At 39.7% G+C, this 13599-nt stretch overlaps 1 protein-coding gene across 1 annotated transcript in view; it reads right to left on the minus strand.

The window, feature by feature from the left end:
* LOC101860867 overlaps positions 1–13599 on the minus strand; it is a gene marked incomplete in the record, with an annotated part of 63466 nt that overhangs the window by 31155 nt on the left and 18712 nt on the right. The window contains 5 exon segments of the mRNA XM_013085279.2: positions 5370–5425; positions 5976–6148; positions 6772–6857; positions 10920–11134; positions 12306–13174. Of these exon segments, the coding sequence (XP_012940733.1) occupies positions 5370–5425; positions 5976–6148; positions 6772–6857; positions 10920–11134; positions 12306–13174 (1399 nt within the window).

Below are 13599 nucleotides of genomic sequence, written 5' to 3' on the forward strand. Positions count from 1 at the left end.
AGAGAGGGAAAAGGGGGGGGGGTATACAGGGAGAGGGAGAGAAATACAGAGTTGATTGAAAAAGAGAAATAAAACGATCCCGAGATATAGAAATCATTTTGCACCTTGACTACAGCCATGGTGAGAAAGACATGGATACGACGAGAATTACCCTCCCCTCCCTCTTTTTTGCAGTAGTCCCTAGATCCATTCCTAGGGCAGGTGGTTCGTGATGTGTATGTTTATAATGACCATGGTCTGTGTTGACTTTGAAACGGATAGAAAGATAATTCGAAAAAGGTGTTTCGTCTGTTTCCATTTTTTCCCTTGCTTCAATCAAATTAGAACCCAATCAACATTTACGGAATGGCTTGGAATCTGACGAGAAAAAGAGACCCACAAAACCTCACAAATGTGTTTACCTATTTGTCTGGCTAGCTATCAATCTTAGTAAATATCACAGTGATCCCTATCCTTCAGTTTATGGGGTCGTATTGTGCAAAGTGGTTTCAGATGACTGGCCGTTACATCAAAACAAGAGGCCTCAACTATATCTAGTCCCGGACAGTGACGCTTAACCGAAAATTTTAAATTACTGCATAATAAGGAAAACATCCCTAACAGGCATGGGCACTTAATATGAGAAATATTACCATGTAAATCGAATACTCACAGCCAGTCCACTTGCTCATACTGTAATCTTTTTTTATTACTCGCGATACCGATTTTATATTATCTGAGCAGATATATTGCCTTGCCGTATTGCTACTTCATACATCACTCTAGCCATTTATACCGGTTTATCTCGTGAGATTCTCGGGTCTTTCATCCAGACCACTATCTCAGTCAGTGAGGCCTGTGGTTTCTTTGCGAGACTAGTGAAGACCCATTGTAATAACTCATAGCCTCTTCCACGGCACGTGTTTTGGATCGGAAAACCGTAAACAACTCTTACGGAGAGCTATGCCATAATGTAGTGCTAAACTGATCGTATTACTCTCCAGCCAAACCTGTCATTCGTCACTATCCTCAATTCATGATGTCATCTTTTCTGCCATATATGATAATATATCCATCGGTTATTTATTATGCTAGATAATCTGATGGACGATGAAAAAGGAGTCATTTGTCATACCTACGAAGTCTGTCTCAGAATACAGTTTCCCTCTTCCATCAAATCAAAAGTACGCACCCAACAGCCATTAAATATTGTGACATCATGACGTCATATCTAAGAAATATCGATACCAAATTGAAAATGCATTGGTGTCTGCGTCATAGAGCTGTGACGTGTCAAGTGTGTTGTTCTTGTACACTTTGTCCAAGGCAAATCAGAGGAAAATGTTAGAGCAAAACATTGATGTAACCTTCTCACGTTACGGTGTCCGAGTTGTAATCAAATTTTCAACTCTTCTCGGCAAGTCTGCAGTTAAAACAAATAGTGATCTATGCAAAGTAATAGATCTATTGAATAATGCCCCATCAAATTGAACATTAAGAAAATGGATCATGGAGGTTGAAATGTGGGAGGTCTGACATGAAAGATGAAGCACACACTGGGAGGGGGGGGGCGTTTGTCACTTGTGGAAACAGTGTAGAGAGAACCAAAGGTGTTGTGGAGCAAGATAAGAGAAGAACACGCACGGAAATAAGTGGTATAGATCTAGTCAGTATGTCCAGAGCAACATTTCACCGATTATCGACGAACGATATTGGCAAAAAAAGAATGTTCGCCAAGAGGGTGCCCCATTTGTTGGCACTAGAACAGAAACAGGTTCGTGTTCAAGCAGCTCGGCTATTTTTAAATTGTGTTGAGCAAGGGGGTTTAGAGTTTCGTTGACGATGAAACTTCGGTGTACTCATTTGATCCCAAGTTGAAAAGACTGTCAGCTCAATGGTTTGATTCGGATGAGCCAAGGCCACAGAAAGAATAAAAAATCAGGAGAGAAAGGTGATTCACATTGTTTTTGTTTTTTTCGACATGAGTGGAATAATATTAAGCTGGCCAGTCCTGCCTGGCGTACCTGTCAATGGTGAATACTACAGGTTTGTCCTCTCAGACAAACTGAGACCTGCGATAGTAAAAAGACCCGCTTTGCTTGAAGAAGGCGTAATCCAGCATCATGACAATGCGCCTGTTCCCAAGTCCAGAGTTGTGAACGAGCTTCACGAGGGCTTCTGGTGGGAATTATTGTAACACCCGCCCTATTCACCACATGCGGCCTCTTCCCCAATGTGAAAAAATGCTGCAAGGTCGGCGATTTGCGGACTAGGACCAGATTCAAGAGACAATGAGATAAACACTCAGGACCTTAGACAAACGATCACTCACCACTGTCTTAGACCACTGGATACATCGAATGGAGAAGTGTCTGGAACTTGATCGTTCCTACGTTGAATAAGTGTTTGAATAAGCTTTCTGTTGACACCAAATAAAACATGATTTTTAATTATACGTGAGGACAGCATGACGGAGAAACTTTATTCTGACACAGATCTCGTACAAGCGAAAATGTCTGCCCGCATTTGGGGTAGAGAAGGAGGAGAACAAATGAAACGAGCGGTTGGAATAAACCAATGGCAGGGAGCAGACGAAAGAGAACAGGCTCGCGTCATGGGATTCTTTGGTGACTAAAGACTAGTCTGGCCTGTGGTAGGGGAGTCAAGAGGGCTCAGTCAAGACGAGGGAGACGAGAGTAAGAAAGGAAGTGAGCCCAGACACAACAGACAGAGGCCGGGAACGGAGAATGCCGAGAGAATAGGAGAGTCAGATCCTGTCCATACTTTACCGTATAGTGCATGGGGTTGTCAAAAACATTCAAAAGGGACGACCAGGAGACCCTAGAAGGGGAGTGGATGAGGGAACGAGAAACGGCGGCAGCCTCAGCAACTCGATGTCGAAAATCCATCAACAATTTGAGTAATATGTGGGTATGTGAGTACGATTATTAATTGTTTCAATATTTTTTGGGGTGTACGTTACTGAACAATGAGCTAACAAGACTTCCGCCCCTACTTTATAATGTTATGCATTTTTCATTAAAGGGAAGCAACAACAAAGAAAACATGGGTACAATTCTAGGTGTGTGTATGTATGTGTGTGTGTGTGTGTGTGTGTGTGTGTGTGTGTGTGTGTGTGTGTGTGTGTATTGAGTTAAAAGAGTTACAAAAGAGAGAAAGAATGATGAAGTCAGAGTTAGTAAAAGAAAAATAACAATGCAAATAAAGGGAAAGATATATAAGAGTTAGAGAAAGATAAAGAGAGTGGAACGGCGAAAAAAATTGGAAAAAAGATTGGAAAATAGAGAGAGTTAAAGACAGATAAAGAGAGATAGAGATACAGACAGACGGACAGACAGATACAGACAGACAGAAAAGGGAGAGAGGAGAGAGAGAGAGAGAGAGAGAGAGAGAGAGAGAGAGAGAGAGAGAGAGAGAAGCCTGAACGACTGCAAAGCATCGTTTAGGCAGTCTTGTCAATTACCCACTTCTGTCAGTGGGGAATCCAGCACGACTAGATGGTGAAGATATTCTTGGTTGTCAGTCGAATTTTGGTTTTTTGATCAACCCCCCTCCCCCCCCCCCACCCAACCAAAAAATGTATATAAAGAACTCCCAACAAATCCAGTGTCTGTTTCGGGAAACAAAGGTTGGCAGTCATGACTACAAATGTTTCCTCCCCCCCTTTCCGCCTTTTCGCACATAATGAACAAGAGCATATTACTAGCCTCCTACTTTTTCTTCGAACTTACAACCCAGTGAATAAGTAGATTTTTACGACCAGGCAAGGAATGTTTAATTCATATTTAGATAACTTCAATCTAAACTTTACGTCTTTATTGCTCCACAAACTGCTTCCCGCGTGTTAACGTTAAAAAACGTCTGCAAGTAGGGTTCAAGGATTGCTTAAAATATATAAACGATAAGCATTAAGTGGGGCATCACGATAAACTGAGTTCAACCGTGAAATACTATTGGCAACGAAAGATATGATACCTGGGATACAGGAGTTTAAATTATGAGGCGCCTTGACTCTAACCAGATTTTATCGTTCTGGAAAAAAATACTTCCCCTGATGGTTATTGCATTCCTCTAACTGTAAAAAAAGTGTGAAGCTTGTCTGACATATTGTAAGCCAAGAGGTCACGAGGTCACCTTCAGAGTTTGCATTTTCTCAGGCAGTAGTTATATTGCGTCACATTCTAATTTTGTTTCTGGACGAGGGGCTTTTGCTTGAAAATCGAGGAAATCAAAAACAACCAAATTCCAAACCTAACTATTCTGCTTGCTTTTTGAATTTCTAGAATGTAGTTATCAAATTGAGCAGATTTTGGAGACCAAATTTTGTTTGAAACCCCGGTTTTTAAAACGAGAAAAAAACGTCGCCTTTCTCGCATGGCGACATACTGACCTACGCGTGGTCTTACAGAGAGCGAAGGCCCCCGGATGTATGAAGTAAACCATGAAGGTTCCGAATTACAAAAAAATAATTTCATAACATTACTTTATTCAACCCACCTAAGGCATATGTGTGGGTGGTTGGCGGGTGCTCGGATGTGGTTTTCTCTTTCTTTCCTGTCCAGCATCTACTGTCCTTATCTCTCCTCCTTCTCTTTTGTGCTTGTTACTCTCTTGTAACACCTCTAATCTTCGCCCCCTTATTGATGCAGTTGTCTTTATTTGCCTTGGTCGCATACAGTGACAATGGTGTTACAAAGGTCCAATTCTGCACTCACCCATGCACACAACAAATGAGAGCACAACTTTTAAATCATTATTACATGTTTAAACCACTCCGCATCATAAACGTTCTCTCACTCTCACCCCCCCTCGTCTCTCTCTCTCTCTCTCTCTCTCTCTCTCTCTCTCTCTCTCTCTTTCTCTCTCTTTCTCTCTCTCTCTCTCTCTCTATTTCTCTTTCTCTCTCTCTCTCTCTCTCTCTCTCACACACACACACACACATACTCTGTCTGTCTGTCTGTCTGTCTGTCTGTCTCTCTCTCTCTCTCTCTCTCTCTCTCTCTCTCTCTCTCTCTCTCTCTCTCTCACTTTCTCTCTCACTTCCTCTCTCACTTCCTCTCTCACTTCCTCTCTCACTCTTACTCTATCCCCCTGTCTATCTCTCAATCTCTCTCGCTGTGTGTCTTGTTCTTTTGGACAACGTCTATTTAACTATCTATCTGTCTATCTACCTATCTATCTATCCATCTATAAGTCCATCCCTCCATCTATCCATCTGTCTATTCTTCTATCTATTGGGATCTGTGATCCATCACTCATGCGTCAGTGGGGGCTAAAGTGTACTTTCACTGATAGGACGATCTTGCTCGTGACGTGCAAGCAAACATATACATGTTTATAAAAGAAATATATTATTTTTAAAAGCTTACCTTGGGGACTCAGGGTACGGCAAAAAGCCCATCTGTAAGCGTTTCTCTTTAACTGCCTGGAATCAGAAACCATTCAGTTCCGTTCAATACACAGTATGAATCTTAGAACTATTGCTATTCTGCCGTCTCAAGACAAACATTCTCTCCCACCATCCCCGAAAAAGAGTAATTGGGACAAAAGAGCGCTTTTACACAGGGAAGAAACCCTTTTTCATGGCGCGTCTTTCTGTCTCGGAGTTATGGAGGTACAATTCAAGTAAAACAAGTTATTGTATTTCGAAAATATGCATTGTGAAATAATTACATATGGATATTGTTATGACTAAATACATTTTAATCAGTCACTCCATAACTATTTACTCTATAGCTCAGAAAAGCAGACAAAACCTACATCGGCCAATGCATATTGACATAAAATAATCAGATAACCAAATTTTAATCAAATTGAAACACACATACAGTTACTTTTTTGCCTCTCTTGTAAAATTTCATCTTTGGCATAAATATGCCTATATGCTTTTCTGTCATAAGACAACAGTATTGTAATGATCATGTTTGTAGTTGTTGTAATAATTGTTCAATGCACATTCAATACATTTGATCTACCAGAATAAGCAGAGCAGCGACTACACTGATGATACCGATGATCGCGACAACGAACACAACGAAGGACTTGATGCGGTGGTCGAAAGCCGCTCTATCAGAAACAGATGGCTTGCTCTTGGCGTGTGTAGCGGCAGCCACTGGCACTGATGCTGTCGTTGAGACTGGGCCTGTGTCTTAAATTGAAAAGAAGAAAGATAATGAAGAGATAAGGGTCTTTATGTCATTGTTGGAGGGTTAAGTCCTAGAGTAGACGGACAACACATAGAAGGAAGAAAAAAGAAGGGCATTTAGGAAAAACCAGTTATATCATATAAACTAAATTATAAGCAAGAAACTAGAAAATAGACTAAGAGTTCATTACAGCTCCACGACTTTTCTCAGGTTCTGCAACGTGTTAAACAACGTTATCCCTTTTCCCGTCATTTAGACTTTACACAGTACGTGCTTATGCCAAAATTCCGCGTCTTTCAACATCTTTACGAACGTAGAACGATCAGACAAACAAGTGTATTATACAAAATAATAATTATATATATATATGGAGGTATATAGGTATATATATATATATATATATATATATATATATATATATTATATACTAGAACAGTCATGTTTATAGCCCTATTGATTTTTTAAAAAGAAGTTAAAGCAAATCCTCACCCCCCAACAAAAAATACCCGACAACTGATGGCAAGGTTTTGCATAATGTGAATCATAATGTTACGTAAATTACATGTACACGTAAAATTGAAAGATACGCTCTAACAAGTCCTGTAATATACCGAGAGAAACTCACAATTATATGTGTCAGTGACGTGATCCGTAGCAACATTAACACTTTCTGTTTCGAGACTTGATATGTCCGTCTTTCCTCTAGATTCTCTGAAAAATGAAAATAAGAAAGAATCAATTACTACTACTACTACACTACTACTACTACTACTACTACTACTACTACTACTACTACTACTACTACTACTACTACTACTACCACTACCACTACCACTACTACTACTACTACTACTACTACTACTACTACTACTACTACTACTACTACTACTACTACTACTACTACTACTACTACTACTACTACTATTGCTGCTGCTGCTGCTGCACCTGTTGCTGCTGCTGTTGCTGTTACTACTCATTATCATCATCATCATCATCATCATCATCATCATCATCATCATCATCATCATCATCATCATCATCATCATCATCATCATCATCATCATCTTCATCATCATCATCGTCATCAGTGCCCTATTTTCTTTTCTTTCTTTTTTGCTATATTTTTTCTTTAAATGTATAAATATAATCAATAATACACTCACCAATGAACTCCGTGTGATCCATTATTTAAACATGTTATTCAAGAAAAGTGGCAGTAAATGCGCATATAGCTAGGCTACCATGCGCTTATGGGCGGCTATTCTGCATGAGGCTCAGCTGTCGATTCGCGTCTCGATTTTGCTCCGTCAACTGTTGATCCTTATGCCTACATTCATTCACTCTGGTCAAGAAAACCACAAGGTAAAAAAAAAAAAAGAGAGAGAGAGAGAGAGAGAGAGAGAGAGAGAGAGAGAGAGAGAGAAATTTATTGTTATTATTCTTATCACAGCGGATTCCACCCTAACAAACCTCCATCTTAGTCTATTGTATCCAACTCCTCTTTAATAATGGTACGAATTGAATTGCATGCAGCACAGAACCTAATTAATCGTTTCTTCAGAAAGATTAATAATATTATTTATGACTATTAAGGCCATAGACTTGTTCGTGGTTTAATCGGATATGCGTGTGGGAAAGAGAGTTTACTGATATGATTGCAATGTTCTCAGTGATATTTCTAGATATTAGATCTCACCAATGGGCTTCATAGTTCACTTAATCACTTAATAAGCTGCAAAGCTTTTAAACTTAGAAGAGTATGGGCGTAGGCAAAAATGAGAATATTCAAAACGATAACATGAAAAAAGAGAGAAAAAATATGGACAGACCCCCGCTTCCCCATCTACTCTGCCACTTACACTCACAGACACACGCACGCACAAAACCCATTTTACCTATCACGACGATAATTAATTTAGAACAATGTCAGTTCACATGATATTAACATGGATTGAAAACAAGATCGTCGACTTACTTTTGATAAATACTAAGTGCCAGGCAATTTTGTACTTCGCCAGTTCATTGACTGTTTTAACAACAGATACAGATATAGAAAGTTCCAATCACTAAAAGTAGTAAAAGAGCTCTGCTCAAATCCGCTTTGGATTTGTTTGTCTGTCTGTCTGTCCCGTAATGCCTGGTCAATGGTCATCTCACCGTCATGACAAGATCCAAGTCTGTTTTCGCGCGCGCTTCATAAACACAAATTTTGTTTCCAACAGAAATTATACGTGGCATTCATAAAACAATCCAAATCACAAAAGCACGATACTTACTTTTTCCTGCCTTATGGAATTGTCAATGTTTTACATTATGGTCACGCAAACTAGACTATTTACAGAGAGGCTTCCTTCCAAGAAGAAGAAGAAGAAGAAGAAGAAGAAGAAGAAGAAGAAGAAGAAGAAGAACTACTACTACTACAGAAACAGTAACAACAACAACTAAAACTATAGCATGAAAAGAGCCGTAACCTGGCATAAGACTACCAAAGTGTGACCCTCCCGGTCAAAATCAGTCATTTGAAGGACATTTCAAAATAAAGTTAACATATTAATTTCCACCATTTCACTACGTTTTGGGAAAATATGAAGTAAATAAGATAATATTTGACTCGAAAATTGAACTTTTAAGTATGCAAAGTGCGGAAACACGAAAAGCAGAAAACTGGCTCCCAAGTTGAGCGACATGTTTCCATAGCAACAGGGGTCTTAAAACTGAGATAGCGACTTGAAATTTGTTAGTTATCTTGGCTATGCCACTACAAGGTAACACACAGAAGTAGATAACTATTCATTTATAGGAAAAGAGCTTAGGGGCAAAACAAAATTTTAATGAGAATGGTCTTCACGTCAAATGCAACAACGGGTTAGTATTGTAGGCCTTACTAGATACAAGAAACTAAATTTTCAAAGAAGCTGTATGTCAAATTTAACAGTTTCATATGGAAGGCCTATGTCTCCTGTCAATGTTGGTACCATACTTTTACACCTCTCAGTCAACTTTTAAAAAAATGGCAGCTGTTTTAATTTATTATATAATCGAATATTGCTAAATTCGCTAACTATCTGCAACCCCATGTTTGACAGATAATAAAAGAGTACGAAGTGCACCAAACATCTCCACATTAACAGAGTACAATCACTAGAACATAGAAATGGAGCCTAACTTTTTTTCAAAACTGTGAGATTATTACAAATCAGTATTTTATATTGCCTCAAACACGATGATCTGTCGTTATTTCGATTTTAAAAAACACCGAGCGTTGTCCCTGCCTGGCGCCGCACTGTAGGGAACTGAGTGCTCCCCGGAGTTTTGCGACAGGATTGATGCAAAATATTTTCCAAGTCGATGACTTTATTCTAATAGAAAAAGAATTGTTCTTTCTATTGGTACCTTTTTGGTCGGTATTTTACATAAGTCGTGTTAAACATGATCTTTTTTAAAGGCTTTCTATTTAAATGCCAATAGGCAAAAGAATACACCATGGGAAGCCCGTTAATCACGACTCTTTCTTCAAGCATTCCAATGCTTGGGTGTCAGTTTTTGAACCGGCAGACCTCGCATTCCGACCGCGCGGGGCTTCGCTTTCTATGGCTATTCTCTAGCTCCAAATACTTTGAAAAACAAACAAATTACGCTATTGTAACGAAAAAAAACTTAACTTTTTCAAGATGTATAGCATTTGGTGTGTTATAGCGAAAGAGCAAAGAAAAGGGGATCTGGATTACCCCCATTTAACCGAAACCTCGGGCTCGGAAATCCGTGAGTCGGCTTAAGTGCCGTGTTTATGCTTCCTAATTAACGTTTGCAATATCACTATAATCACACGAGCGCACACACACACACACACACACACACACACACACACACACACACACACACACAAACACACACACACACACACACACACACACACACACGCATGCACACACAAATACGCACATACACACACATGTACACAAACATACACACACACACACAACGCCTAGACCGCGTCGGTGGCCTCTTGGTAAGGAGTCCACCTTGGGAGATCTAGGGGAAGATCAATCTTCTACACCCCCTCCCCACACGCACACACTAAAATAATTTTTTTTTTAAAAAGTCAATCGAAGTGTAAAACTGAAAGATCAACAGCCCATAACTGAGCTAATAGGGTATGTTTACACAGTCAGCTGTTTACGTAAACAAGCTTGAAGTGGGCTAGGAGTTATTATTAAACTATTATGAGAACCCTTAGTCGTTCACAGTGATTTTTAGGTGCTTATATTTCAGACCATTCATACTCGAAAATGGGTCTAAATCTAAAAATAGGGGTGAATGATGGACGTTGAAGCAATGTGGTCTATAAATAATCTTACAGCTACACACCAGCAGGTCAAATGTTGGAAAGGATTTGAGGTACAAATTCCTATATATTATCACCCATGCTCACAACAAACCACACACACACTCTTCCAAAATAAATTTTAAAAAAATATATAAGTCGATTATACCTGTTTATTTTTTTATCTAAAATACAGTAGAATACATTAAACTTCCAATAGATCCACCCCGAAAAAATAATGGAAAGTCACTTTTAGCCTTTCGAGCCTCGTAGCGTCAAAATAGCACATTGCGTCTTACGACTGATTATGACCGGGGCGGATAGAGATGTCACAGAACAGTACTCCTAAACATATAACCTCATGTAGTTCCCAGCGCCGTAAAAACAAAAAACAAAATAACCTCTTACCATATTACATTAAACCAGGCCAGAGCAGCCTTGCCCATTACCTGAAACCAACATCCTTCCCCATGAGAGCGACAAGCCCTGGTGGCAGAGAGAGGACGGGCTCCAACACAGGTAGGTTATCTCTGGCTGACGGCCTGTGGACATCTGCTGACCGATGGACCGTGTCCGCAAGCTCCCTCATGGCTCGGTCCCGCTGAAGGGCGGCCAGTAATCGCCAACCTTCGAACAGACTGTAGAACTCACCAGCCACGTAGACCTTGACGAAATTAGCAATAAACAAAAGTTGTCTGGTTAGGGGTAGAATAAATTTATGTATATCCTAAACACGTTTGGCTAAGTAGAGATTAATAATGCTTTAAGCCCTTTCAGAGTACAATATTTTTGATAATATATGTATAAAATATAAAATAGTGCATGCCCTGCCCCTCTGGATTTCAGGTCATTTGACGTGCCATTCTTAAGCAGATGAAAATTGCCGTAGATGTGTTAACATTGTGGGGAAAATTAGTTAATTCTTTATCTTTTTAAATACATATTTTAAGCAGATTGTATTGGTCTCTTTCTAATGAGAAATATCTCTCAAAACTCTTCCTGCAAGGTGCATATTCATCGAATGCCTGTCAGCCCATGATGCAAAGTAGAAAACGAATGGTAAAATATTTAGATTTGTATGACTTAAACTGCAAAGGAAACCTAAAAATCAGAAAATTGCTTTGCTTTAAAATAACAGGAGTGTACACGACTCTAGTCGACTTATAGCACTTATCTTTCTATGCTTGGTTTATGTTACAGGAAAAACTTTTTTGGTTTTTATTTGAGTAGCATGTAAAATGCCAGAGCAAAAATTGCCAAGTCTTTATGGAAGTGATATGCTCAATGCTCTAGAGACAAAAAATGGTGCCGGAGACATCGACATAATAATTTTCGACTTTTGTCCTCGCAGATTGCGTACTGAAGCTTAGTTACACGTCTTTACATTTGAAAGTTCAGTCAGTTGTTTAAAATAATCAAAACCTTAGTTACACAGTGCTGATTTACCTGGAAAAGTTGATCAGACACAAAATGGTGCTATAGATAAACAATTATCATTTTATATACATCTACTTCATTTTGATGGAAGGGAAAGACAATATCGCACGTTTCTTCCCCCCCCCCCAATCCCTTTCTTTTTACTAGTGATTTATTGTGCAGTGGAAGGAAAGGTTTTGGTTTTTTAAAAATAATATATGATTTATGTACCTAATTAAGTTTAGAATGAAGAGAAGAATCAAAATTGAAATTGTGTGATATGTGTGACCTGCTGAACTCCAATTCACAGATATGCTCAAGGTTGTGTCCTGGGGCCCCATTTTTTTCCAGAAGCAAGAGAACCCATAACTGAATAGCAAGAAGTTCCAGCAAAAAATGATAAGTTATACATAACGTACTCTATGTGGAACGACGAAGAGCGGTGTCGCTTTGGGTGTCGCAGAGCGTCTCCTCAGATCATGGCGCTTTCTGAGGCACGTCAAAGTGTTGCACATCAATGGTCTGTCTGCAGAGTTTGTAAGGGAGGGATTCTTCGTCCTAATATGATAAGAACGAACAGTTTTGTCCTCGGGGGAACGGGACGCCTTTGAAGTGGTAGCTCTTTTGTACTCATGAGCATTAATGCCATCTTCACTTTGATCGTTGTCTCGCTCATGGCGCCCTCTTAAAGTGTTTGGATAGTCCAGGTCTTCAATGAAAGATTGTCTTTGACTTTTTTTGACATTAGGTGCGATGACTTTTTGGCGTGATTTGTCTGTTTTGAGAACTCCACGGCTGTGATTACTTGAGAGTGCCCAAGGTGTAGGTGGAATCCCTTGCTTGTCATATGTCAACCATTCTTCTGAAGGACCTGTTTGAAAAAGATGCTTCTCATGTTGACATACAAAACTATCAATCTGTTCCTTGTTGTACTGCTCCGTATTCAACGATTTTGGAAGACCAAAACATTCCCAGGTCCTTTTTCGAAGTTTATTTAAATGCCAGAAACCAGCGCCATCCTTCTTTCTATGGAGGCCGTTCTCAAATTTTTCCTGAATGTTGACGACTGTCTTTGATTGGGCACTTCTTTTATGGACAGATTGCTTGTTAAATTTAAAACTTCTGAGCTCAGCCTTCAGAGTCTCCTGTAGTTCTAACTCTGATAACGAAGACAAATCATTTTGTTCCCGATCTAGGTTTGGCGAAGCTGAAGTACTTGATTCCTTCTCTGATTGTTGATCCGGTACTGACCGTGCTCTTGAGAGATCGCGATGACCGTTTTTGCCAACTGCAGAGGATAGGGACATGTTCGCACTAAGCATAGTGGGAAAAGGTTACAATTAGCAAAGGTGAAGTTAAAATAAAGACAGGAAAGGCTAGACAACAGACACACACAAGCGCCAGATGAAGAAAACACAACCCTTCAGTGAATTCTCCCAACTACACAATCATGGATTGTCACATTTCAGAAGACATCACAGTAATAACGTAGTCTCCTTTGGCTATGCGCTTTCCTTATCCTCTCTCCCAATCTCACTCAAATACTCAAACCTCTATTTACACCCCTCTGCCCCCAACAAATCGATCAACATACTGCTGACTGCATGGAATAAAAGTAGCGCCCCTCACCCTTCCCCTGCAGTCTTCTGTGTGTGTATCTTTTAATCTCCTCTCTCTCTCTTTCTCTCCCTCCTCCCTCTCTCTACCCCCCCC

This window comes from Aplysia californica, unplaced genomic scaffold (assembly GCF_000002075.1).
Source record: "Aplysia californica isolate F4 #8 unplaced genomic scaffold, AplCal3.0 scaffold00015, whole genome shotgun sequence".
NCBI classification, from domain to species: Eukaryota; Metazoa; Mollusca; class Gastropoda; order Aplysiida; family Aplysiidae; genus Aplysia; species Aplysia californica.